Source organism: Tigriopus californicus, chromosome 10 (genome assembly GCF_007210705.1).
Source record: "Tigriopus californicus strain San Diego chromosome 10, Tcal_SD_v2.1, whole genome shotgun sequence".
In the NCBI taxonomy this organism is placed as follows: domain Eukaryota; kingdom Metazoa; phylum Arthropoda; class Copepoda; order Harpacticoida; family Harpacticidae; genus Tigriopus; species Tigriopus californicus.
This window is the reverse complement of record NC_081449.1, coordinates 13,360,068-13,386,235: the sequence shown is the minus strand read 5'-3', so window position 1 is coordinate 13,386,235 and position 26,168 is coordinate 13,360,068. Positions and strand designations below refer to the sequence as shown.

The window sequence follows — 26,168 nt, the reverse complement described above, 5'->3', positions numbered from 1 at the left end:
TTTCTTGTAGTACCTCAATTTTGAATGTATAAGCATTTGAAATAATATCTTTTGTATATGCACCCTGTGAAGACTCTTTGTTGAAATTCAATGGAATTTTGAGTCACATTATATCCATCCCAGTTCTTGCATTGATTGCATTGCCATAGCGTGTAGAAACATAACCACATATTCTGATCATTTTTGACAAGTCATTGAAATTACATGTTAGTCGTTTTTTCTGTTCATAATTTTTATTCACTGATCAAACTACTATGCAAAAAAACACCATCTAGTACAACTGTGCCAACTGTATTAGTGTCTTGTACCAGGTGACAAAAATGTCTCCGGAGTCCAAACATTCTCTCTCAAAATTGTTGTTATTGAGACCAAATATAAATTTGGCACTAGAAAATATGCTGCTTTCTAATTGGCCAATTTGTTTTGGAAATCATATCAATGATTATTTGGGAAAAAACACAAGAGTGGTGCGAGGAAAATCTTTTCTTGTTCTTGAGTAAGGAAATGCGGCCCCCCTCCGCCGCTGATTTAAACCCAAAGGACTTTGCCATCTAGTCAAATCTAGAGAGAAGACTGAGGGGAACAGTTTTTAAGAGTCTTCCTGACCTCAAGGCAGCCCTATAANGAAGAATCAAGTGCTCAAAAAATATGGCCTTTGAATTACTGAGTTATATGAGTAAAGCTCGGAGAAATAACTGGTTTTTCAACAAACCTAGAGATTTGAGTGTGGGCAGTGGCAATTCAAAAAAAAATCTAATGGCGCACTACTCTTTTGATCGAGACAGAATCTATTTGATGAATAAGGATGCTTGATGCGATGGTAAAATGAAAGAAGAATTACAAAACTGGATCAACTAATACTTAATTCTTATCTATGCGACATGATTCCCTTTGGCTCAAATGTGGCAACTCCTTTTGGCAACTTTCTGCACACAAAACCTGACAATAAACAACTAGCACTGGGATTCACCTCCATCCACTGGACCACTTGGCCAGACCATCATCATCTCCAGAATCCAGAGAGATCGGGACCATCATCCATCCATCGCTCGCTCACCTCTTACTCACTCAAGCTTAGCCCATTGGGTGCCAACAATGGTCATCAATGTTCTCTGATGAAACGGTTCCCCCGCATCCCTGATCCAAAGGACGACCATCAACCATGGAAGGCCAGCATCGCGATCTGTACATTCCTCGGTTGCCGGATCACACCCAAGAAGCGGATTTGCGGTCTCTCTTCCAGCCTTTCGGGCCCATCCACGGTCTGTCCATCTTGACCAACAAACGCAATCCCTCGGAACCCATTCGTTACGGCTTCATTCGATTGGCCTCCGTCGATCAAAGTGAGGCCGCCTTAGCCCATTTAAATGGCTACATGTTTCACGGGGTTCGCCTTCGCCTCAAATGGAGCCAAACTCAGGCTCCGGGTCGAGGTTGGCGATGTCCCGATCCCCATTGTGGTACCTTTAATCCTCTGTCCGGGATGCGATGCACCGGATGTCAGTCTGAACGCAAATTCGATACCGATTATGCCCCGGGTGCGCTCAAGCCACCGCCGGACTCAATGGCGGAGAATCCGGGCCTAAATCCTGAGCTTCCGGGCCCGCCTCGGGGTCGAGGTCAAAGGGCGCAGGCCCGCCAGGCCTTGATCTGGGGGGACAGCCCTCGACCCGGAGTGGTCGAAAATCCAGGGTTGGATGGTTCTCGCACTATGTCAGACCACCATCAGGTGAGACGAGGATTAGCCGAAGAGTGTCGAACGCTCAGAGAGCTGAATTTGGATGCTAATTTGGGAGCCATTTTTGTATTGAGATGTGAATTGAGCGATCTGGCGGAATCGTCCAATGCAGAGACGGCTACGAACGAGTTAGAGCCTTATGGGGAGTTTTTAAAGAAAGCGTTGGACGTGGTGCGAGAATCGTATTTCAAGAAATTTGCCGTCTTGGACACGTCCAAGAAGTTCTATCAGACGTGTCTCAGTTTGCCTAATTCGGATGATGTCGCTGCCATGCAAAATGATCTGAAGAAAGGTGCGATCGACACCTTGGCCAAAGTGATCGGAGATTATCTCCATGCGTTCCCTTCCTTTGATATATTGGAGATCTTCCCCCAATTAGAGGCTCACATCGACGAGCTCAAGACCCGTTGCCAGGTCTCTCGGGTTCATCCTCGACCCATGGATATGACTCGACATCCGGTCGAAATGCCCGCTTGGTTGGGCTCAAATCCGGACTCTCCCCAATCCGATGGTGCAGCCAGGTCAAAGCGCTCCTTGAGCGAATTTACCCATGCTCTAGAACAAGTGATGACCTCTCTCAAAGACGGATCGCCTCCCCTTGATGATCCTCAGTTATGTGTGAAAGCCAAGGAACTACGAGAAGCCTTGATAGCTGAAAAGGCCGTATTGGCCAAACCAGCCGGGAATCGAGTGGAAGATAATCTGCGGACCATGTTGGAACATTTCGTTTGGTTGAGAGAGCGAGTTCTCACCTTATGGGAGCAATATTCGTCCACATTTTTGCTGGCTCAGGAATTGGAGAACAACCACAATCAAGTCGTTATCCATAAAAGTAAACATCCTCCCCCCAACAGCCTGGAATTGAAGGAAGAAACTGACGAACTAGGTACTCTCCATGAGGAAGTAAGTCCTTTTGAACAGGAATCCAAAACCACTACCGAAGTCAATCGTCCGGAAAGTGACGATAATTTGTCAGATATCGAGGATGAAGACGACGATAACGACAAAAAACCCTAACGGATCTTCGTTTTCCATCATGTAACTTACGTATGTTATGTATCCGCAAATGATCCAAACGTGTTTTTTTTTTTTGTTTCAGTTCGACTATCGAATAAATCGAGTCATTATATTGAATTACAAGGCAACAATGAATGAATAACGCAGTCAGGTCAGTTGGATCCAGGCTTTTGGAAGAAGCTCAGAATGTTCTTCTGCCTTTTGGTGTCCGGTTTTTCGAGTGGTTCGTTACTTTTCTTTTTCTTGCTCTTGGCAGTGTTCAAATGAACCGTGTGGATTTGAGCTTTGGGCTGTTCCTTTCGCATTTCCGTCTGCAGATCCAGAGCCACGTGGTAATCCAAATGCTCGGGCATGTCGAAAGGAGAGATCAACTTGTCGCACTTGGAACAGGCTTCCATGGCCTTTTCTTTTTCTCGACTCAGATCTTCCACTTTGAGAGATTGAACACGCTTTTCAATAGCGGCACGTAATCGAGGAGGCAAGAGTGTCAAGATAGAAGGATCGTACTGATCCAAGTCAGGGACCAGCTCCGTGGCCTTTAGCTTGTCATTGGCAGCGAGTGAGGAAGTCGGTTCGTCTGCGGATGCCTCGGAGGCTTTGGTGAAGAAGTTGTCGATGCTCTTGACGGTGCCAGAGATGGAATCGTCCTCAAACTTGGAGGCCGATATACTCAAGTTCTTAAGTTTGGGTCGCCACATATACGGGTCTTGGGTGGATTCGTTCAATTTACCCACGAGGTTCATGGCTTGACGGGTCATTTTTTCTGCGTCATAACTATTCAAAGGTCCGGCTCTAGAGACGTGACCTTTGCCTTCGATGGTCATGGATACTGTGATGCCTCGAGCAATGCGACCATTGGCTTCTCGATCCCGTTCTAATCGTTCGCACACCTCTTCGGCCAAGGATCCGAACCAAAACTCTACTTTTTCTCGGGTGTCCAACATTTTGGGGCCCAAGAAATTCTTGGAACATCCGATCGACTTGGGCAGATCACGTTCTTTTACCGGCTCATACTCAAGGCCACGAGAAATATTGTACAACCATTGGGCAGTCTTTTCTTCAAAACTACCTTTGAGCTCGCTAATGGAATGCTTGGCCAGATCGGCCACGGTCTCGCAGCCCAATTGTTCACGGATAGAATCGCCCAATTTCCCGCCCAACCCCCGCAATTTGGTCAGTTTGAGGTGGGCAAATAGGATGTCTATCTTGTCGTGGGGCAACACGGTCTGTTGGTTGGGCTTGTGCAAACCACACGAGAGCTTACTCAACATTTTGTTATGGGCCACACCCGCTGAACATCGAAATTGGGTCTGTTCCCACACGGCTTGCCGCATGGCCTCGACAATCATCCCGCCCACCGCTAAGCGAATGTTGTCGCTATGACTGGTCTCGTAGCTTTCCGCCAACCAACGGGACAGACCCGTCTCCCGGTCATCTTCACACCCCACCACAAATGTATGAGGCAAATCTGTGGCTTCCACCCGGGTCAAGGTCTTCAGTTTTTCATCGACCAAAGCCGTGATGTCCAGATAGGCCTCATCAATCGAAGCCCGTTCAACCACGGCGCCAAACTGAAGCAGCACTTGAATGACTTCTTTCCCCGCATCACGATATTTGGTCAGATCCGCCTTTTGCCGCACTTCCGGCACAGACACGAGCACAATCTCGGGACACTTGGTTCGAGCCTCATCCCCGCGCATATTTCGAGTCACGCCTTGAGCTCGAGCCTCGTAATTGACGGCGATGATCCCACCCCCTTTCCACGAGTTGTACTGAACCACAGCCAAGGGTTGACCCGCCAGAGCCGCATTGGCCCGTGTCTCCACCTGACAGTAGAAACAATCCATGTCTATGAGCACCACCACCCGTTCCGTCATGGCCAATCAATTCATGGGTGGGACGGAACTTAATGAATATTGTTGTATATAAAAATGCGTACGAAATGAATGAATGAATGAATAGAGACGACTAAATGAATTCACAATCTGGGAATGGGGCGACTCTAATTGTTCCGCAGCATGCGATTTTGATTCCGCCAAACTCGGAGGTCACTTTGTCGCAGGTTAAAATCGGGCACAAACTGCTCGCCCATGGTGTAGAAATAGTCTAGGATCTTATGCCCGTAGTCCGAGCAATACAATTGATAACGGAACTCCGGATCACGGTTCATTTTGGTGGCCCCGCCCATAAATGCGGCTAGCGAAGCCACTTCGAGGGCCACAGCCACGCCCACGCCTTTTTTGAACCACGACATCACCATCTTGAAGCGTCTGTCTCTTCTCACACGTGCGTATTTGATTTCACTACACGAACGAACTTGAGAATTACATCACTTCTCAAGGACGGCATGTCAATTAGGGCGACCACAAGCAGTGCTTCCATTTTGAAGAAAAAAGAAAAAAAGTCGACAAGAATTGTCCTGAAGCCTAGCAAAAATAGCGATGCAATCAAGGTTTCATTGTTAGCTTTGTATAAAATGACAATGAGTGAAAAAGCCTCTTGTATTTCGTTGATTTCTGGTTATGCACCAACCCCGATGTTTTCTTGCTAAGCTGGTCACAAAAAGCGTTAAATTGACTCCAGCGCCTCAGACATGGCAGCACTGGGTATTGCCAATCACAGCTTAATATTGAGACTTGAAACAAGAAAAAGTGGCGACGTTGAAATCAGGGTGCCCATACCACCTTATGCGAAGACATCTATTGCGCCAATAACGCCAGATGAAGCAAGTGTGTCATATGAAATTGTTCAATTCGAACTCGGGACTACACGCCATGATCAGAAATCTGGCATCGTCAAATTATGTGAGTCATGATTGAAGACCATTTCCGTGAACGTCACATAATCTCAGAGAGACTCAACCGAAGAAGAAAGCTCATGAGAAATAGGGATGCTATGTCTTCCCGAACGAAGCTCTCCGGTTTTAGTTTTAACAAACGTGAAGTAAACTGTGAGTCAAAAAGTAAACCCTAAGAGCTATCGATATCTGTGGGAGTCAACAGTTCATGTTCAAAAACCAATCCCCCAACTGACCCATCCGGGAATAATCCTTCTTTGATCCTATCATCAACTCTATCTTTATCTAACCATCTTTCTTTGGAACGGGTTTGAACCTGGGATTGGCTAGCAAGTAACAACTACCTTCAAGCAGAGCAATCTGGCTCTTCCTTCAGGCCATCATCATCTTCGTTTTCTGTGGTAGTCTGCACTAGTTTGGAGCTTCTCTCGGCTGCCCATGCCTTCTAGTCATTTGGCTTTGACCATTTGGAGTCGAGCTCCACGTTTATTCCTCGGGTCCCGACCATTTAGTACCACTCTAACCATCGCTCGTAAAATGGCTGCGGTGAAATTGGACGCCTCAGCTCGTGACTCCCAACTCCAGCCTTTGTTGGCACCTGAAGGCGGCTGGCATCTGGTGGAAGGTCGGGATGCCATCCAGAAGACCTTCATGTTCCAGGACTTCAATGAGGCCTTTGGTTTTATGACGCGAGTGGCCATCAAGGCCGATAAAATGGACCATCATCCCGAGTGGTTCAACGTGTACAACAAGGTGGACATCACCTTGTCCACCCATGATTGCCAAGGACTCAGTGGGCGGGATATTACCCTGGCTACCTTCATCGATGCCTTGACCAAGTGATTCATGAACTGGATATGCTGCTATTAATCTATCATTAAGAATGAATAAATCATGGTCTTCTTGGCAAAATATCTAGAATGTGTCGATCGAACTTTGTGCTCAAAATCGTCCCAATTCTTCTGTATGTGAATCTAGAAGAACTAATAGTGATAAGAGAGCCCATCATCACCTGTTGTCATACTTTGGCTGACTTGATACTCAAAAGCAGGCTTTCTTTCTACTGTAAATCGAGAGCATGCACATGAAACAGATCCATTTTCTCCTCCCGTGAACACCTAGTTCCAATCTAGATCGAGATAGATAGAAAGAGAGCTAGCAGGTGTTGCATGTGTGCTTTTCGGATAATCCCAACGCTGACTTTGGCCAAGTTTGGCAAACATGGATATGTAGGGGAGGAGTGAGTTCCCTCCTCATACGTGTTTACTTGATCGGAGAATGACGCGACGAAATGAACAGCTCAACTGGATTTGACTCATATCCTCACCACCATGAGAGGAAGTAGTGATGTTATTCAAATTTCCACACATTTGGATTTCAATTTAAGTAAGGCGTAGTAGGTACACGCGCAGGTTAAGCACACTCTGGGTGGGTTTCATACAGACATAATACAAAGAGCTTCCTTCAAAGAGCTTCTTCCTGCCTCACTTGGACGGGTCCATGACTCGACCCGAGAACAGGGTCATCCCGGTTAGGTTATCGCGAATGGCGAACAAGAATGGACGATCACAGACAAATCGAGGGGTCATGATCATGGCTCGGGTCATCATGATGGCCGACGTGGCGGCAGCCGCCTCCGTGCCCTCTTCGTTGACCTCAATAAATGCCTTTTGCATGACAGCCGACACGTACAGATCCTTCTGGGCCGAGATCCCGGAAAAATCGGCCTGGCTCTTGTCGAACATGTCTTGGATCCCCATGGCCTTCAAGGGTGAGACCAGATCGTGGGTGCTCTCGAACTTGAACTTGGGCAAAGCCACGTCGAACTTGTTGGGTTGGGATAAGTTGAGTTGGGTCAAGTCGAGCGAGGGGAACTTCTCTTCTAGGGCTTGGAATCCGTCGGCCTTGCGGGGCAGGAAAATGAGCATGGCCAATCGATCGCCCTTGTAGGGCATCTCTAAAATGGTGGCGTTCAAATCCTTGTTCATGATGGCACGGAACTTTTCCGAGATCTTCATCATCGGCACCTTGACCGTCTCGCCGTTGAGGAGCTGGAAGTCGCCCTCGCTGGTATGCTTGGCATCGAACTTGTTGGCCCACAATCCCTTGAAATAGACGGCATTGACCAACACCAAACGGGTCAGATCGCTGAGGACGCCTTCGGGAATAAGGTCCTTGATTTTATCGTGAGTCCGCTCGGACACCCAATCATTGATGGTTTGACGGGCTTTGGCCTCCTGGCTGAAGTCCACGTTCTCCGTCTCGGCCTTAAAATGAGCCAGAGTGGCCTTGAGGAAGTCCCCCAGGAGCTCATAGTTCTGGTGGACATACAAGCGATTGGCCGCTTCCATGGTGAAGTTTTCATTCGATTTCAAGACCTCAAAGAGCTCCTCGAATCCAGCTCGAAGGGGCTCCTGGTCTTCAGGCAAGGCCAAGCCCGTCTGCAACTGGCTGGCCGTCTGACCCGTGGCTCCCATGAAAGCCATAGCCAACACAGCCGAGGCACTGAAGCCGCTCATGACCATATTCTGGTCCTGACCCGCCGTCTGGACCAGCAACGGGTACAACTTGGCCTTGAAGGCATCGTTGGCTTGGGCCAGGGTCTTGACGGCTCCTTCATGCTTCAAAGCCATGGTTGCCGAACTGGTGGAGGGTGTGGCGATCTGCGGCGAATCTATAAGGAGAGGGATGAGGATCAAACAGAATCCTAAGAGCACGACAATGGTGAGAATGCAAAGTCCTAGTTTGGGTCGACACGAGCCTGACGAGACGCACGAGAATCGAGTGGCGGGTATCTCCAACTGCTTCCACTTATGAGCCTTCCTTCCCAATAACGTACTGACACCGGGCACGCCACCAACATGATTCATCCTCCCACCCGAAAAGCAAGCGGCAAACACGACTCCCGACTACTCGGCCTTCCCTACGTACTACGTAGGACATCCAGACACAAGGTACGACATGGACTCGCTTCCTCCTCCTCTTAAGGCTCGTTCATTCTCAATGATGAGGATCAATCAGGTACGAGGAAGGAACACACACATGCATCAAGTCAGAAGAAGAGGACGACAGAAATAAAAGGGCGAGAGATGGGCACTCGGAACTACACAGGCACGGAACCGCCCAACAAAGGGGCAGGAGGGATTGAGCAAAGTGGCCTTAGACAGGCCTTCCTTACTTAGATGGAGAACAAGAGCGACACGACAACTTGGTTGACACGATGGAGGATGAATCAAGTCGGATCCTTTCCCTGTGATCGATCATGGATTTCGTCCAAACACCAAGTGAATTCCCGGGAGTGCGAAAGTGGGGCCGGGGGCAGGGAAGGTCTTTCGTGTCTGAGGCTGGGCAAAGAGCAAACACGGCTCGATCTAGTTCAAGAAGTTGTCACACATGGCTTTCTTTTTCATGGCTAGATTGAGTGCACTTGTCAGTTGTCACGCTGCAGTTGTAGCTGACAGAGGACCTGTACGTTCACGTGTGTGTAGCAGTCTACGGTATACAAACACGCACTCTGTGGACAACCTAGATAGATGCATGCATGATGTTGTTGGCGTCAGGTACAAACAGCTAGTAATCCAACCTAATCATAGAGTAGAAGCCAAGAGAGCTCAGTAGTTGCAATAACTCCATCGTGATAATTGGTAAACGTGCGTGGGTCTATTCTGGCCAGCACGGAACTAGGCAGACCACTTGAGCCAAAACAAGTAAAAACAATATTGAGGGCACTTTTGGTTTGATACTTTTGCTTTCCATCTTTGGACACATCGTCTAAAAATCAGGAAGATCCATGGCATACTTTTGATTAGTTTTTGTAAGGCCATCATATTGACTTGAAGGTTTTACCATTGGATAAGAATTTTACATAATACTTATTAAAGAAATATGTTCATTTTTATTTTAGCTTTCCAAGGACTTCAAATCTAGACAAAAACAAGGGTATAATGCTCATCTTATCTACAAATGCTTTGTATACTTTACATTCGGTTTAATACTCATGAGTATGTCATCTAGAGCAAACTTGGTCCCTAGAACTTATAAAACAGTGACCCCATGTATCATTTCATTCATTTGACATGCCTCTATTTGGGCAATTTGCCTGTTCAATTGAAAAATGCTTGGGGAATTTTCTTTCTGAATACTGTCTTAATCTTAAAGATTAAGCATATTTATCTGACTCGCTACTGCTGGACCTGGGTATTTTCAGCTGCGAGAACAAGTGTATCAATATAAAGCAGCTGATCTTACGGGCAGGCATGATAAAGCAACCCACAGGTCCTGAGAGCAAAAATGAGAGTTTTTTTCCTAAAAGGTGGTACTTCATGTGATGAGGCTTCCTTGGCCTTGCTGGCATTATGGAAACTTAAAATGATTTGGTCGTGAGCGATTCAGTCCGATCAAAAATGACGTTGAAAGCAATTGCCAAGGAAGATACGTACCGGAATTAATCAACCTGACAATCTCAAGTAAGCAAATACAACTGACTAACTATCTTGCGGTGCCCAGAGAGTATTCTGACTAATAGTATTCAGGTCATAAAGCATATTCTGCCATTAAACGCTGGCAGTTATGCAATAATTCATGAGAAAGCTTCTAAGGATTTTGAAAATCGTAAAGTACACTGATTGACTACAAAATGTAAATCTTTCTGTTTCGACAACGATGTGAATAAACCAATGTCGTTGTTCATTTATGGACGAAAGGTGGGCCTGCAAATAAATCAAACGTGTGAATCATCTACAGATACTATTACTTAGTTTAAGAATCCTTAGACTTAGCGTGAGGATCCTTGGATTCATCACAAATATATCATCTGCTTGTTAGCATCACGCTGAAGAATGGTTATCATTTTTACTTATTATGCAGTTTTCAAAAAAAGTCCAATTCGGTTTCAGCGAAACAAATAGGATTATATGATTTACATTCCCGTTCCAGCAGTTCAGGAAGAAAGCTTTATAATTCTAATCTAATATTATGTTAATATATTCATATTATTTACGTTCTTTTATTTGAGGCATTGCCTCTTAGCCATGGGTTCGTTTTTCCTTCCCCATTAAGTGACGTGTTTTTTCATGACTCAACTCTCTTTATTGTGTTTTTGAATAGCGTATTCAATCAACGAATCAGTACGATATTTAATCCATCCACGAATAACAATTGGCGAGTCCGGAAAGCCTTAGAATACATAGAGTTGGTAAAGGATTATGATCAAAGACCTGCCAAAGTTTGACTTAAGATGTTACTGGATCAACGCTCTACCTAACCGAGATTCTAGACCGGTTTTTCTTTTTGTCAAAGCTCTTTGACGGAATCAGTAAGGGAAACAGGCAGAAAGGTGCCGTCATTTGAGAGTAAAACCTTTTGATATATTCATAGCTATGTAATTCTAAAACTCTTGACTTTTTACTATCTAGATCATGAATTGTTGGCAAATTCAGCAAAAATGAGATAACTCCTATTTTACCATTTAAATCATTATTATTTCTCTTTAAAATCATCATTTTATACCATATGGTAGCATTCAATGTAATTTTTTTGGGCTAGCTTCGCTAACTGTCATGGCCAATCCTCCTGTTGCAGGTATCTTTGGATAGGACAACGCTCATGAATGCTTTTGAGGCGTTCAGTATCATATACCTTCCATATCCGCCTTGGACAATCCCAACTTTTTTAGTCTCTCCCATTACGAGAGCCCTTTCACTCCTACCATGTGCAATGGAAACCCTTTCCGGCGGGTCATGGATTAGGAACCAGATAAAAAAAAAGTATATACATATATATAGCTATCAATAAGCACTTTGATCGAGAGCCTTTTTGCGGATTCTCGCAATAAGATTCATTACTTCAAGGGGATTTTGGGTGAAAGACATTCCGCAAGGGATTATCCCACCACTTTTGAGCAAGGGCCGATCGACCCCGTCATGTCAAAGCTTGCTGAAATCCCGTCTATTGTCTTGATAGACTTGTTGAGCACAAGTGATTCGCCCAAAGATACGGTGTCACTCACCCTCCCCGTCCAAAAAGAAAAACACAAGCTGTTCATACTACCCAGTCGATTCGAAACTCAACGTAATTACAGGAACTTACAATATGGCGTCTTTCCCATCTCCCATTTTATCAAGTTTGATTGGCTTCAAACTATAGCAATCGATTCTACCGATAATCCGAATTTTTAAGGACAACGCTAACGAGAAAAGGATAGTGCTCGTTAAAAAAAAATCTTGTTCCAAAATAATTATCTTCCTCCCCAAGTTCACATTAGCCTTAATGGGCCAAACTTGGAACCAACTCCGGCCAGTTTAGGCAAAAGATAATGAAGCTGTACTGAAGGTGATGGATCGAGCGTTTAATGACAACCTAAATCTATGGACAGGAATTGCGAAGAGGGTGTTAAAGACACTAGCGCGTACTTTGGGGTAGGGCAAGAGGCCCAATGGCAGGCTGGTCAGCTTGAGCGACCTAGAGCTACGACCAATTGCTGGAGACCCCTCTGGTGCGCGCCAAAACTTTAGGTTGGAAGACACTCCAAGATTGGGATTCATGAGGAGCTAAGGAACTGATTGAATAATATTCGCCGTGGTGTCATCGTGTCTAGGTCGGATATTCCCGTCAGACAAGAGTGAATCTCTGGACGTTGTTTGTCCTGAATGACGATCGTGATGGCCGATAACACGGAGAGAACTCACCTTCTGACTTCTGAGTCTGGTGATGGTCATCTTCGAACTCAGTCATCTCAAAGAACTCCTCCAGAGTAAGTCCATCTTCATCAGCTTCGGTATCTTCGAGAGCCTGGTTTAGTCGCGCTCCGTCCAGAACTAGGGCCAAGATGAACAGCAAACCGATCTTCATTTCGTTAAATCTTAGAGAGCTCACGTCAATTCTCACTTGTTCACTTTTTATCATTTATCGATGTAAGTTTGGTCGTTTCCTCCTTGTTCTTTTGACAATGTTTTGGTGACTAATCTCACGGCGATTTCCATAAACGAGCTGACGTCTCGTGAATTGTTTTCCATCGGTTATCCCCTCGGGAAAACCCCGTTCAGACTCTCTGAACCTTGGAATCGATTCTTCACCATGAAACAGGCAGGAGAGAATACCTTGAATATTGAAATATTCATTGCCGATGAAAAGTCTTTCTCTCGTGTGCTCAACTGTGTATCGATTTACGGGAGAAGTGTAGCGAGCCTAAACCCTCAGTTAAACGCTTGAATGTCTCGCTTCCTGTGCTCTGTATGTGGGTAGTAGGCCTTGATATGCGATCATCAGCCATTAGTATCACCAGAGATTATGGCCTTCTCCAATTACCTTTAGGTCAGCCAGTCTTGGTTCACTTTCCATCGGCAGCTTAGCTAGACAATGGAATATTTGAAAACGGGATCCGTTCAAAGTGGGATCTATCTATCTCGAGTTTCCTTTCATGAAATCGGTAGTAACCATGACCAATCATCACGAATCAGTGTGCCAAGAACATGGGTGCCTTCAGGTACAGTATTGTGTTTGAGCAGTATTAATCCGAGTGCTCCTTCTACGACCTTTTCAAACTCAAAAGAGAAGCTTAGCTTCTAACTTGAGAGGAAGCCCTTGTGTGTTTCAAGGATATCAAGATGGCTAGCAATGTTATGTTCGTTTTTTCCGTTGGTAGCGTGCTCTGTGACGAATGTTTTTTAAAGGTGTGCGCACAAGGCATGAGATAAGAATAGTTACGCAGGCAAAGGAAAGAGCGATAAAGTGATGTGATTTGATTCTGTCTTTCAGGCTTACTCGACACTGGAATAGCTACTTGGTGAGCCCAAACAATCCGGGCTGGGATCGAACTTCGTCCCTCACCATGGCCTCTACGTACAAGTCTTTGTTATGGTTGGTCAATGTACTGGTGGTAATGTTGGTGGCCTTGCCCGTTCTCATCTTCAAATTGGTGGGAGTTCCTTACAAGCGAGGCTTCTTCTGTGATGACGAGACCATCAGTCATCCGTACCTAGCATCCACCATCGGCAATTCCATCCTCTATGGTGTTGGATTTGGCGTACCGCTGCTCGTGATTGTGGTCGTGGAGACGTTCATTCGCGGAATTTCCGGGCCAAAATCCGATGTTATTTTTGGGAAAGAAATCCCAAACCATGTTGTGTCCATCATCAGGCTCATCATCGGCTACCTTTTTGGAACTGCTTGCTCTCAGACGCTGACCGATATTTGCAAGTACTCTATTGGGCGACTTCGACCTCATTTCTTTGATATCTGTCGACCCGATTGGAATTTGATTGACTGTGGCACGGACATTCGACCCAAATTCGTCACCAACTACACCTGCTTGGGCAATCCAGAGTTATTCCCGGATGCAGTCGAATCCGAGGATCGAGTTTTGGATTCTCATCTGAGCTTTTGTTCCGGGCATGCCAGCTTCTCGTTCCAAGCCATGATATTTGTGATTTTGTACTTACAAGCACGATTACTCCGCCGAGACCGTCCCAACCAGACCATCCTGGTCCATGCCCTCCAATTTGCGGCGTTTATGTACGCGTTCTTCACTGCTCTCTCGAGGATCAGTGACTACAAACATCATCCCGGCGATGTTCTCTTCGGCAGCATCTTGGGTACCTCCGCTCAGATGGTCAATGTTATTTTCTTCATGAAACTCTTTACCAAGGAGCCTTTGGAGCCAATCACGGATGATGAACAGAAAAAACTTACCAAGGTCCACGGAGCAAGCTACAACACGAATTCAAGTTTCTAAACAAGCAAGCCAGAAGTTTGACTACATACATACATACAGTACTAGCGAAAAAACATTGGAACAGATGTTCGAAATTACTTTCGAAGTACACGCGGTAAATGAATCACTTTGAGGATGTTATAGTTGTTAGTGAAGCAATCTCATTTTAAAGCATTTTAGTCGCTTTTTGTGTGTAGAACGCAAGAACTGCAATCGAAAAAAATAAGTAAGTCCATCTTGCAAATCTCAACCATGATTCCTAATTGATATGAATATCTTCTCTTTTCCCTATCAAGTGCAATCTATACATTCTAAATCAGAGCACACGCAGGGCTTCAAATCTTCAAAATTCCTTGCCATCATGAACGAATGATGAAGGATCCAAATACCGCCTAATCCAACTTACTCAAATTTCGTCATATGTAATACGACACACTCATCAGAAATATGCATTGTCCCCGATTTTTATCGCTTAACCACATCGAAATAGTTGGAAAGAAAAGCAATTTGTTGTAGACCTTTCCCAAAAGGTCAGTACCCGATAAACAATCGAGCTTGTAATCCACATAATTAAGGATCTAAAGAGAAAAAAATGAGTTTCCGAAACCCGAGTGTGTTTGGGATCTGTGGGAACCTGCTACTTGTTCTGCTTGTTTACGGAATTTACGAGAAAATCCGTCACTCTCATTCCGTCCATCGCGGTTTTTTCTGCGATGATCAAACTTTGAAGTACCCGTACATCGAAGAATATGTCAGCTGGCGTGTGGTCAAATTGTGGGGATACATTGTTCCCGCCATTATCATTCTCATAGGAGACGCCTTTGTGCCCATCCACCCGCATAAAACCTTCCTACAACGCCTCCTAAACGCTGGCAATGTCTACCTGGTCTTCTTGTTCGGAATGTACTCGACCCAACTCATTTATGAGTGGATCAAAAAGAACGTGGCTCGTCCTCGTCCGCATTTCTTTGACGTTTGCCAACCGGTCTATGACGAAAAGGCCTGTTTCCGTGGCGAATACATATGGGATTTTACTTGTGCGGGCAATGCCGAATTGTTCTCCGATATGGCCGAAAGACTCGATAAGGTGGAGGAAGTCCAGGAAAGCTTTGTGTCCGGTCACACTACCTTCTCATTCTCCATAGCCACTTTTCTGCTCATCTACCTGAATTCTCGCTTGATGTGGAAGCGGGTCCCCGCTTCCAATCTGGCCTTGATGTTGGTGCAGATCGGGATCATTTGCACGGCCTTGTTTTTTTCCATCACTCGATTGGTGGACCACCACCACCACGCTTCCGATATCGTTGCGGGATCGGTGATTGGCACCCTGATTCAGCTATATGTGGCTTACATGAGTAACGCCTACTTGGCGCCAAATTATGACGAGATCTTCGAAGAGGAGCAAACGCCCTTAATTCGATCGCAACCACCGTCATATTCTTCCCTTCCGTAAACTGAGAAGCGGGTATACGTATTGATGATTTTGGAGGGATATGTTTTTATTTGGAACTTTTGAGAACTTATGGGGAGGATGATTTCGATGACAAAATAGGACATTGCCTGGATTATGTTGGAACGGAATGTTTCTCAAAGGCTGTATCTGACTTGGACTTACAACTGTTTAGAGTGACACCTTCTCAATGGTACGATTTATCCCGATGCTCGTGACGTATCACGTCAAGAAATAAATTAATAACAATAAATAAGATAAGATTATTGCCTTTGGTCTTGCATATTGTTTACATTGACCGGAGTTTTTATATATATAAAGGCTCGGCATCACACTGACGGGACTTTCAGAAACATAGAAATTCAAACAGTTAGGTTTTCCTTGAGAAACCTTCGGTTTAATCATCGTCATCCCGAGCGTTTGAGGCGTCAGAAACATCCTCGACACAAATTCTCAAAGGCAGAATGACACATGGCATGATTCTGACAAATAGAAGGATCCAGCTCAATCCGATCCGTACAAGATCTCACAATTGGGTAGATGCTTCCGAAGCTCATTGTAGCCATCCAGATCGACTTGAGTGCCCCGAAAATCGATCAACTTTAAGTTCTTGCCATGGACCCCCACCACCTCCATGTGCCGGTTATCTAGATCACAATGGGTCATGACCAGCTTCTCCAGTTTCAAAGGCTGGATGAAGAGCGACAAGATCCCTCGACTGCTCAACTGTCCATCACCTTCACCAAAGCAACTGGCATTCATGTCGGCACTCGATCGACCCACCAGGTACTCTTTCAAGTGCGAGAGTCGCCCGTAGCAAGACACTTCCGAGTCCGTAATCGAGGTATTGCGCATATCAAGCTTGGTCAGTTTGGGGAATCCGAATTTGGTGGCCAAGGCCGAGTACGCGAACGTTTCACCAATTCGAACGCACCCCAAGAGATTGAGCTCTTCGAGGTGTTGCAATTTGCAAATGGCCATGATCGAGTGATTGCTCACCCACCGATTATTGGTCAAATCCAGCACGCGTAAGGACTTGAACAAGGTATCGATGCCTTTGAAGAACCCGTGCTCGCGCGGGAGATTCATCACCTCACAATTCGGCAAAGCCAAGCGGGTTAAGGTCCGGGGAATATCCGATAGGGGCGTTTTTTTCGAGTCCATGACACAGGCATCTAGTATGAGTTCTTCCACATGCGGCGCTTTCACCCCGATCAATTTCAAGGCCGTTGAGGTCAGGTTCGTTCGTAGCGCTTCGGCCTTCAAGAACCCGGCGATCGTGACACTCCGGGTACGATTGGTCATTTGTTTGATGACGTGGGTCAATTCCCGCACTCCGACGGGCTTCCGAGGCTGCTCCGAGGACTGTACCACCACCTTTTCCCACAGGGACGGGTCCAGACTGATCCGATGGAGGCGCTCACTGGTTTGAGCTATCCGACAGAGGTCCAAAGCCTGCAAATGCGATAATAGATACAAGAGCACATCATCCGAGATGAAATCGAAGTAGCTGAGCCACGGCTGCAGGGAAACAGCGGGCTGGTGAGATCCCTTGGAGCCGTTTGAGACCGACTCCGGAGTGGTGGAGGAGGCGGAGGAGGGAGCGAGGTTCTTGGGTGCCAAACGGATTCGTTTACTAGGAGGCGGGCTAACGGTCGAAGAGTCCTCGTCACTCATGTTGGCGGAGGCGGAGGCGGTAGAGGTTCAAAAATGTGTACGAACTATATGTATCAGACGCTTGAGACTTGAGAGGGATCTCGACGACGTAAACAAACAAAGCGACCAATGATAACAATGATAAGGTTGATGAGGTTGATGAGACCACTCAAATCACAGAATGAGTAAAGCCAAGAGAGTTTTAGCACGAGTTGCTGCCGGTTAAAAGATTGTTCAAAGGTGATTTGATGAAGATTGCATTGAGGATAGAGGGTGGAGCATGCAACGATCAATCACGTGCAATAGCAAGAGATTCATGAGCGAAAAGTATGATGTTGTTATCACAATATCTGTGAGAGGTTACTGCGGTCACTATGAATACAATAATAAAAAGTAATGGAAAATATGGCACTTCAAATTGCTGTAAACTGTAAACAGCCTTAAAACCTACTAATTCAGCTTTGAAAATGCAACTCTTTTTCGCTCAAGGATGATTTTTAAATATGCTGCTGAATTGAAATGTTGGATTCTAGGAAATAAACATGAAGAAATGATTTCTTTCATAAGTAAACAATGAAAATAGCAGAACTATAATTTTAATATTTTGATCAGTTTAAATTTAGTCCTAAACTAAAATACACTTCACCTCCCAAAAACAAGCACGGATCTTACCAGCAGGGCTATCCAAAGCATGCAAGTGCATCTTTTTTTATCTTTACAATGCTGTAGATTCTTTTAGAATTGGCATGAACAAAACAAAACCACCTCAAAAGTAAGCATGCTTTTTTTTGTTTTAAATCACAAGAGACCAGAGATGAGCATTATTGGGGTTAAAATGAATTGCTCATCAGACAACTGTTGGTGAAGAACACGTAAGACTCCCTTTTTACTCCTCTTAGCCTCCTGTTCAATGCTTGTATCTTGTGAAATGAAATGGAATCGGCCAAAGGGGCCGGATAATTGAAAATCTCATTTGGATTGCGGTTTGATAACTTGCAACGAATAGTTCATAAGAAAAAGCAGCTATGATTAGGTGCGGGGTTTTAAGGTTAAAGATCTGAATAAACCGGCGGAGAATGATGCTGATACACTTTCCAATCCAGATCTAGCTGATCTATAAGGTACTCTATGAGTCATCCACGGCAACCAAAAGTGGCGTGTCCATACTCGAGAAGAAAGTTGGTTTCAAAGACATAGTCACACGCCCAAGAGCCAAAGGAGGTCGCCAAAGCTTTTCTAAGATGTTATTCGTATCTAGCAGTCCAACCTAATATGTGATAATGTGAAATATATGTTAGGCCAAAAGTTCCGTCATGATTGCTAACTAGAAATCTGGTTTTGATCATTCCCCAGATATCCACCAATCTCTCTTAACTAAAACAAACATTCACCATCCTCGGGGTCTAAAAATGGTTAACAAAACCAACGTCAATCGCTCAATGGATTAATTTCTCATGATTGGTCTTTATTACTGACCCAGGTGAACCATCACCCTGTCTCCATGTTAATGTTTTGAGAGGTTGTGCATGATTTTCAAACTCCGGTCGATCTGAAAAATCGTGAAATCCAACTGGGAGTGCCTTAAATTCATCATGGTAAGAGTGATTTCCCAAGAGACCTTCGATGCCGTGGTCACGGAGAACATGGAGGAATTTGGCATGGACCGCATCGAGGCCGTTCAAGAGGCCCAGCAGCAGTTTCAGACCCAGGTGCGAGAGGGTCCAGCCCAACTCTGGATTTACACCAATCAATAAGAGGCTCCGAAACATTAACAGGAGTCGTGATCAATCACTTTGGTTTCGTCTGGATGATGATAAATCGTAAACATATCAAACTTGTATGATTCGGTTTAAATCATGGCGTAATCAATGGTGTTAATTTTGCTTGAAGATACCGATATTGTGTCTAACTTTACTTGAACGGACTTGAGCAACAACTGTTTTGGAGATAGAGGACGCGTTTAAGCATGGTCCTCAAAGTCGTGAGGGTTCATTAGGTTAGAGGTCATAAATATGCTCGGTTCTTCAACCATTTCTGATGAAACTTACTGCTTGTTGAGTTGTTAGATGAGAATACAACTTGTTCATAAGGTTAGCTAGCTTAGGCCAAGTCAGTATGATCAATGATACTTCGATTGATAATCTTCAGACTATTTTGACGATTTTAATCTCAAAAATAACCGGGTTTTTTTATAACTTATATTTCCTCCAAGACTATTACTTAAAGAAGTTCTTGAGCGCACTAATAGTTTTCACTCAGGCCGGCTGAAGTAAAGCTTTACACGGTATTTTTGGTGTCTAGGTTAAATTTATTGCATGTATTAAATTCTTATGAAACTATTATCATGCTGCTATCTAAAACCATGAAACCATTTTAGGGCGTAAATTTGGACAATATTGTGACGGATTCTGCGGAAATTGATCATCCCATGGTTCAAGCCATCAAATTCTTGGCGACTCCGGGGGATGCCTCCCCAGAGGACTTAGGCCAGCGCTGTGATATCATTGCCCAAGAGTGTGCCAAGGGGTTGGCTGAGCGCGTGATGGCCACCAAGCACAAGGCCTACGAGATCCTGGTACAAACCACTCATCACGACGAGATCGTGGTTCAATCCCACGCCATGCAGGCCTTGAAAGAGTTGTTGAATGGCAATCCTGATCCGCTGGAGCCTGAAGGCTTTAAGGCACTTTTAAAGGCCTTGAACGAAACCGACGCAAATTTGATTCAACAATCCTTGGGCGTCACATTGAACTGCTGTGTCAGACACGAGGGCAACCGCCAAAACTTTATTCGAAATGGGCTTTTGATTCATTTGAACCGATTGTATGACACCTATCCCATTGAAGTGGTCCAAATCTGGCAGGCCTTGGTCCAGGATGATGATGTGAGAGTGCCATTCGGGCAAGCTCATGAGCATGCCCGTGAAATTGTGGAAGAACATTCGGCGCTGACTAAACTCACCCAGACTATCGGCCGTAAGATTGGAAATCAACCTGAGGGGTTTAGCCGGACCGCTCAAAATAACTGATCAAATCTTCGCTCCGCATTATAGAGAACTCTAATCCCAAGGAATTGCCGCTCATCTTGTCCTGTTTGAGTAGTCTGTGTGTGCGGAACGAGTATTGCCAAGCCGTAGCAGCCGATGGGGGCTTGAAGGTGCTTTTGGAGTTGTTAGTCGATCCGGATCAGACCAAGGATGTCGTGGGCGAAGTCTTGAAACTCATCAAAGCTCTAGCTGGCAATGATAACGTCAAGAGAGACATCCTTAAACTGGACGGGATTCGCGTCATCGTAAATTCCATGAGCAAGTACACGGTGAGAGTTCTGGGCGTATTTTCCAATTTTTATGATATGTTACTTCATACGACATATGGGGTCTTGCTTTCCAGTCCGTGAAACTGGTGGCCATGTTCGGATCCTCGGCCCTCACTGCGGTGTCTTTACGAAGCCCGGAGAATGCCACGGCCATCATGGCGTGTGGAGGAGGGCAATTGTTGACTCAAATACTCAAGATACACATGAACACGCCCAAGATTCTGGTAAGTTTTGACGATGAGTTCATCATTTCCTGCACAAAAATTGTGCAGCTTTGAAAGCTTTTGTCAGGTTTGAAGAAAGGCGTCTGTCCCGGATTATGTAATGATTGTTCTACTCCGGGGATTCGATTTCGTGTAATTTTATTTCGTGATCAGTCACGCTTTTAGGGCCTGGCAAATAAGACATCGGTAGACCAAGCAATTGTCTGGTTTGTTATATATTTGCTACAAATCTTTGGTTAAAAAGTCACAGACCTATGAGAAAGTTGTTCAGTTATTTATGCGTCATCTCGCCACTTTTCCGGATTGAAAACCCATTGCTGGTCGGAACGCCCGCTACAGTCTTGAAGTGTGAGCACGTCACTGGTGCCCGCAGTCGGATGGCTCAAACATTTGCCGCTTTTGACATGGACCAACACTCTCCGGCTTCGATCGTAGGACCATTTTTGTCTTTCAATTTCTACACAAGCCTGGAAACGAACAGTGGCATCAACTTCGTGGGCCATTGGCGAATCCAAGCAAACGCTCTCGTCTCCCATGATGAAGCCTTCCTGGCTCATGACCACCAATTGGTTCAGAGCAAAGTTTGAGAAACATTCGCCCAAGACGGCAGAACCACTGGGTTGGTTGCTTCCACTGGATCCGTGGAATGGCTTTTGAACACATTGGCCGGAGGTGCGGTGCTGAAAGTAGCCCAGTTCTCGTCCCTTTGTCGGGAAAAAGTGCTGCGGCCAGACGTTCTCAAGATACCAAGCAAAATCTTTGCACTGCAACTTTTCCCGAAGAGCCTTTCTCTCACTGACATCTTGGGCTTTGGACGCCTTGTTGGCGAAAGGATTGATTTTGAAGAAGAATTCGGCCATATCGTCCATCCATACTAATGCCACTCGAGCCAAGTTTGTATGCAACACAGCCCCCACACCACCTTTACGGGGGAAGTCATAGGGGCTGGCTTTCCGGAAGATGTGCCCCACATGAGAACACGGAACGATCTCGACGGAGCCGCCACACATCCAAGTTCGGAACGAGAGCTCCAAATTCTCTCCTCCCCAGATGTCCATTTTAGGGTCGTACGAGCCGAGCTCGTAGAAGTAGTCTCGGTCAATGGCAAACAAGCCCCCCGCCATCACCGGGGTCTTATAGGGCGCTGTCTGGTCGAGCTTGTATTGCTCCAAGGCGTTCTTGCTCATGGTGAACCACCGGAAATGCATCTCCCAATTGAAGGCCCCCCAATGAAGGGAAAACGCCTTGACGTAACTAAAATTATCGTCACTGATTATGTCGATCACCGGGCAAACCACGGCCGTTCGGGACTCATGAATCCTGGCCAAAAGTGGTTCCAACCACCCAGGTGTGGTTTCGCAATGAGCATCCAAGAAAAGGAGCACTTTTGCTTTGGCTACCTTGGCTCCCATGAGCCTGGCTTGAATGAGGCCCACTCTGGACCCGGTCCGAACCACCTTTACGGGCACTGACAGGTGTTGGACATCTTGGTCCAATGACCTTTGGAGAAATGTTCTATTGGACGCATCGTCCACGAGGATGATTTCCCGGAGATTCTCCCTTGGAGATCGATTGATGACACTATGAACAGTCCGCATCAAGGTGGACCAGGCCTCGTTATGAAACACAATCACCACGCTGGTATCCAGCAGCCGATCGGTTTCGTATTTCCTCTCGACACAAACAGACTTCCGAACATCGGGGACGGACCTATTCACGGATATTCGATCCGAGGCCATGATATTGAACTTGTTGATGTGCCAGAGTCGCTTGCTTTGGATGGTCTCCGAATCCTTGAGGTACACTGGCTCTCCATGCTCTCCTACTCCATCCACAGGCTTGTACCTGTTTGCGTTCAGTTCGTTTTGGGTGAACTTTTGGTCCTTGTCCATGGATTCACCCACATAACGCCCCACGACCACATGCATACCCTTCTTATCGATGTACTCAGATTGTTTGGAATCTGATTTCAGGTGTCTGGCCACATCTGATTCGTCCACGAGGTCTTGGGACCGTCTAAGATCTCGATTGGCATCGAATGGGAAAAGCTTGGAGGACTCTGTCTTGTCATACTTCAAGTATATCACTATAAAGATAGCAAAAATGGATGCGATCCAAATGATCCGCTTCCTAGTTTGCCTCATCATACCCATGTGTCAAACTCGCCTTGTCCCGTGAACACTGGAAAGTAGGTCGTGCTCAGCCATTGGAATCGTATGGTAATTGCCAGAATGGTGCCAGTACTGAATTATTGTCGACCGACGGACGGCTCAAGCGCATCGCCTGACTTCGGTCACCCGAGTGTGAAATCTCATGCTTGACTCTAATCACAATGTCCACCCGGTCTTAAGCTCAATCGGCGGAGATTCACAAATCCCAAAGGGCCACCACTAATCAATAACTACGGACGCGTTCACCTTCTGCAATTCGACAATACACGCCAAGTCTGGACTTCCTGTAAATGTGCTCCACTTTATATCTTTCCACCAGCTGAGAATGTGTGTATCTGATTGAAACAAGTCAGGTTCATTGTTCATTCTTCTGTGGTGTTTGTCTCTTGTCTCCATCCAGTGTGTGAGTGGATCCCCCGATCTTGCTCTCATGACATCATTTTTCGCTCACACCCAGAAGGGGGATTGGTACTATTCCTGCCTGCCAGCAAAGCTCCATCCATCCATCCAGGTGCCTGTCGACGAACCGTGGTAGATTGCCATAGAGGGAGAGACGTGCTTGGTTGTATTGTATGGCTGAGAATGGACTCGGTTGGATTTTAGTACATACGTACATTGCACACCATGGTGTGTATGCGGAGAGCATGCACACTTCCGGTTTTATTGAACCCGTAAGAAGCAACGGCAAATGTTCTTCTGATATGATCAGCCAAGCATTAGAAATTTTGAAAAAATGCCGATCTCGCTGAAGATTTATCTTTTGTCTTCCATGTGGAACCTCAGTAATCAAATCTATATTTTTTTTTTGGATACTTTATGTAACTCCAGCCATTCACAAATTGTCTTGGTCCTTCATTTGTAAAATACTGTTTGTAAATAGCAATGACAAAATAATAGTCGAAGGGACAAATATGTATGCCGGGGGTATTTTAGTTCTACAACGGTTTTCTTTGTACTGCGCAATTCTCGCGGTTTATGAGGGATAATGAAAAACTTATGCTACTTACATTTACTTTACCTACCATGTTTCTCATTTTTCTCCCCTTGGTGAAGACAGTAGTAGAGCATGAGACGTGAGAATAACAAGAACAGTCATTTTTCGTGGGATTTACCTAAATGTAGAAGCATCATTGATCAAAGCCAAGTAATAGCCTCAAATGAGAAGTGTTTAGGTTGATGATTGGAAGTGTCAAAAGTCTTATGCAGAAATAACGAGCATAGAATGGAATGGAATACCATTTTCCTGCCACAACTACTGTACTAAAACTCATTACTGAGGGAGGGGGATAAGAATTTTACACGAACAAGCTAGCATTCGTCCTTTCTTGTAGTGGCTTTTCATTGCTCTGGCTATTTACTTATTCTTATAACTTTTGTTATATTTTTCATTGTTGAGGTTTTCTTTTGACATTTGTGTATTACGCCTGTTTTATTTTTATTTTTCTTTCATCAAGTTATTGTACATAGTAACACCAGTAGCTCCAAAGGTGATGATGAACTCGGAGCTTCAGACGGGACGAAGCAATGAGCAAGGGGGCCTACCCTAAGGGAGTTCAAGAACTCTTGCCCTTTGAGCACGAATTCACCGAGAGTGAAATGTCCTGGTTGGATGTACTCCCGGAAGTCTGTGGGGTTAAGCAGAGCTATTTCAATCGAAATGTTCCATGAAGAAGATTTTTCTCCAATGTCGTCCAAAAGTGGCAATAAAAGTATTTGAAAGGATTGAGAGCACTACAAATAATTAGGACAAAGGGTGGCACATTTTCCTACAGTAAAAATATGAAGATGCACGATTAAGCACATCACAACTCTACGACCCCTGCACTGTCGATAACATGTGTAAATACGTGATTGTGGATATTCTTGAATGGTCAATTTAAGATTTTGATGAACCGAAGAGTGTTGAAGGAAAGTCAGAGGCTGAATTGAACCCGCTTTTCTATGGACGAAAAGTCCGAGAATCCCTTTTTAAAAGGTGTATCATGCATTTGTTTCTTAAGAATAGCGTGGGTGAAGCATATCCCATTTTCATTAAATCCCGGTTACGTTGAACTAGATTTCTAATCTTTGTTTTAGATCTCTTGTTGCAACGCCATTCGGAACATTGTTAGCCGCTCTCGTGAACTGACCGCGGAATTTGTGGAATTAGACATTGAGGATCTTCTGAACAAAATTCGACGACTCCATCCTAGTGCTGAAGATGCTGTTAAAGCCGCCCTACGAGATCTTGGTCTCAAAGTGGATTTGAAAGAAATATGGACCGGAGGAGCCGTCAAAAATGAGTGATAATAGTTGGCAGCTCGTATTAATCAACTTAAAACAATTTGAAATTAATCATTCTTTTGCACTTCATTGCAACTAAAATCACAGCTAAGAATTCTTTGTTTTGATCTGGGTCGTATCGTGTCCTTTAAAAAGAGAACGAGAAGAGGCGGATACGAGAATTTTTATTTTCATGCATTTTCCTTTTACACATGCATCATGATCATGCTAAGCAGAGGGTAGGTTAAACATATACAATCCTTTTAAAACATTACAACCAATTAGACGTACATTGTTTGCTCACTGGATTAATCGATTACTGATATTGAGCTCATCAATAAATTTGTTCATCCAGAGAACCCTTACGCGTGAGTTAGTCACTAAATGCAAATAAGTTCAAATAAGATCACGCGTATTCACCAATGTCTTCGAATGGATTAACAGGTTGTACACCTATTGAAACCAACTAAGAATAATCTCAAAAGCCAAAAAGCCATGGAATGTTTTTAAGAGGGTTTAGCTTCTAACAGAGTTTTCAATACTGTTTAGCTTCACCAGTCCAAATTGATTGTACTTGTAAGAGAACCTGCCCAGAAATGAGTAAACAATTCCGCGCATGTTTGAAGTTTGATCCCTTGGATTAAGTGTGAACAGAATGAGTCAGTGGATTGGCACCAAAACCAAGGAAGAACGTAAGCAAGCGTTCATACACTCCAGTGCCCTCGAAATTTGCTGGGTTTCCTTGATGCCTAAGTTGTCGGCTTCAATCTCAAGACGGTGATGTCCAATACCAAAGGATGGAAATAGGATCCATTTGAATTTGAGAGC

At 45.0% G+C, this 26,168-nt stretch overlaps 9 protein-coding genes across 13 annotated transcripts; 5 read left to right on the top strand and 4 right to left on the bottom strand.

The window, feature by feature from the left end:
• Window positions 1-1,144: 1,144 nt before the first annotated feature.
• LOC131889287 (uncharacterized) lies at window positions 1,145-2,872 on the top strand (the record flags this gene model as incomplete). The annotated part of the gene is given in 1 exon segment (XM_059238367.1): window positions 1,145-2,872. A coding segment is annotated over 1 exon segment (1,593 nt). The 3' UTR covers window positions 2,756-2,872.
• Window positions 1,741-5,380, bottom strand: LOC131889286 (DNA polymerase eta-like). Its single transcript, XM_059238366.1, has one exon. The coding sequence runs from the start codon at window positions 4,630-4,632 to the stop codon at window positions 2,908-2,910; it is 1,725 nt and encodes a 574-aa protein (XP_059094349.1). The 5' UTR covers window positions 4,633-5,380; the 3' UTR covers window positions 1,741-2,907.
• Window positions 5,381-5,568: 188 nt separating this feature from the next.
• Window positions 5,569-6,464, top strand: LOC131889293 (putative pterin-4-alpha-carbinolamine dehydratase). The gene has a single exon (XM_059238378.1). The coding sequence runs from the start codon at window positions 5,991-5,993 to the stop codon at window positions 6,393-6,395; it is 405 nt and encodes a 134-aa protein (XP_059094361.1). The 5' UTR covers window positions 5,569-5,990; the 3' UTR covers window positions 6,396-6,464.
• A 397-nt stretch (window positions 6,465-6,861) lies between these two features.
• On the bottom strand, window positions 6,862-12,531 carry LOC131889288 (leukocyte elastase inhibitor-like). Of its 2 annotated transcripts, none has more exons than XM_059238368.1 (2): window positions 12,239-12,531; window positions 6,862-8,226 (listed from the first exon to the last, which is right to left on the bottom strand). In XM_059238368.1, the coding sequence occupies exons 1-2, from the start codon at window positions 12,453-12,455 to the stop codon at window positions 7,037-7,039; spliced, it is 1,407 nt and encodes a 468-aa protein (XP_059094351.1). In that variant the 5' UTR covers window positions 12,456-12,531; the 3' UTR covers window positions 6,862-7,036. The 2 variants fall into 2 exon arrangements, with proteins under 2 accessions (XP_059094351.1, XP_059094353.1); XM_059238370.1 differs by lacking the exon at window positions 12,239-12,531 and adding an exon at window positions 8,731-9,016.
• On the top strand, window positions 9,850-14,386 carry LOC131889291 (putative phosphatidate phosphatase). 4 transcript variants are annotated; one of them, XM_059238375.1, is made up of 2 exons: window positions 9,850-10,018; window positions 13,308-14,386. In XM_059238375.1, exon 2 carries the CDS (start codon window positions 13,381-13,383, stop codon window positions 14,281-14,283), a length of 903 nt encoding a protein of 300 aa, XP_059094358.1. In that variant the 5' UTR covers window positions 9,850-10,018; window positions 13,308-13,380; the 3' UTR covers window positions 14,284-14,386. The 4 variants fall into 4 exon arrangements, with proteins under 4 accessions (XP_059094358.1, XP_059094355.1, XP_059094356.1 ...); XM_059238372.1 differs by lacking the exon at window positions 9,850-10,018 and adding an exon at window positions 11,173-11,317; XM_059238373.1 differs by lacking the exon at window positions 9,850-10,018 and adding an exon at window positions 12,752-13,035.
• Window positions 14,387-14,536: 150 nt separating this feature from the next.
• On the top strand, window positions 14,537-15,980 carry LOC131889292 (phospholipid phosphatase 1-like). Its single transcript, XM_059238377.1, has one exon. It carries the CDS (start codon window positions 14,855-14,857, stop codon window positions 15,713-15,715), a length of 861 nt encoding a protein of 286 aa, XP_059094360.1. The 5' UTR covers window positions 14,537-14,854; the 3' UTR covers window positions 15,716-15,980.
• On the bottom strand, window positions 15,962-17,559 carry LOC131889290 (F-box/LRR-repeat protein 7-like). Its single transcript, XM_059238371.1, has one exon. The coding sequence runs from the start codon at window positions 17,387-17,389 to the stop codon at window positions 16,217-16,219; it is 1,173 nt and encodes a 390-aa protein (XP_059094354.1). The 5' UTR covers window positions 17,390-17,559; the 3' UTR covers window positions 15,962-16,216.
• A 1,309-nt stretch (window positions 17,560-18,868) lies between these two features.
• On the top strand, window positions 18,869-25,699 carry LOC131888231 (armadillo repeat-containing protein 6-like). The gene is made up of 5 exons (XM_059237031.1): window positions 18,869-19,077; window positions 19,746-20,343; window positions 20,421-20,683; window positions 20,758-20,907; window positions 25,155-25,699. Exons 1-5 carry the CDS (start codon window positions 18,961-18,963, stop codon window positions 25,362-25,364), a joined length of 1,338 nt encoding a protein of 445 aa, XP_059093014.1. The 5' UTR covers window positions 18,869-18,960; the 3' UTR covers window positions 25,365-25,699.
• On the bottom strand, window positions 21,056-23,504 carry LOC131888230 (polypeptide N-acetylgalactosaminyltransferase 13-like). Its single transcript, XM_059237029.1, has one exon. The coding sequence runs from the start codon at window positions 23,058-23,060 to the stop codon at window positions 21,183-21,185; it is 1,878 nt and encodes a 625-aa protein (XP_059093012.1). The 5' UTR covers window positions 23,061-23,504; the 3' UTR covers window positions 21,056-21,182.
• Window positions 25,700-26,168: the final 469 nt, after the last annotated feature.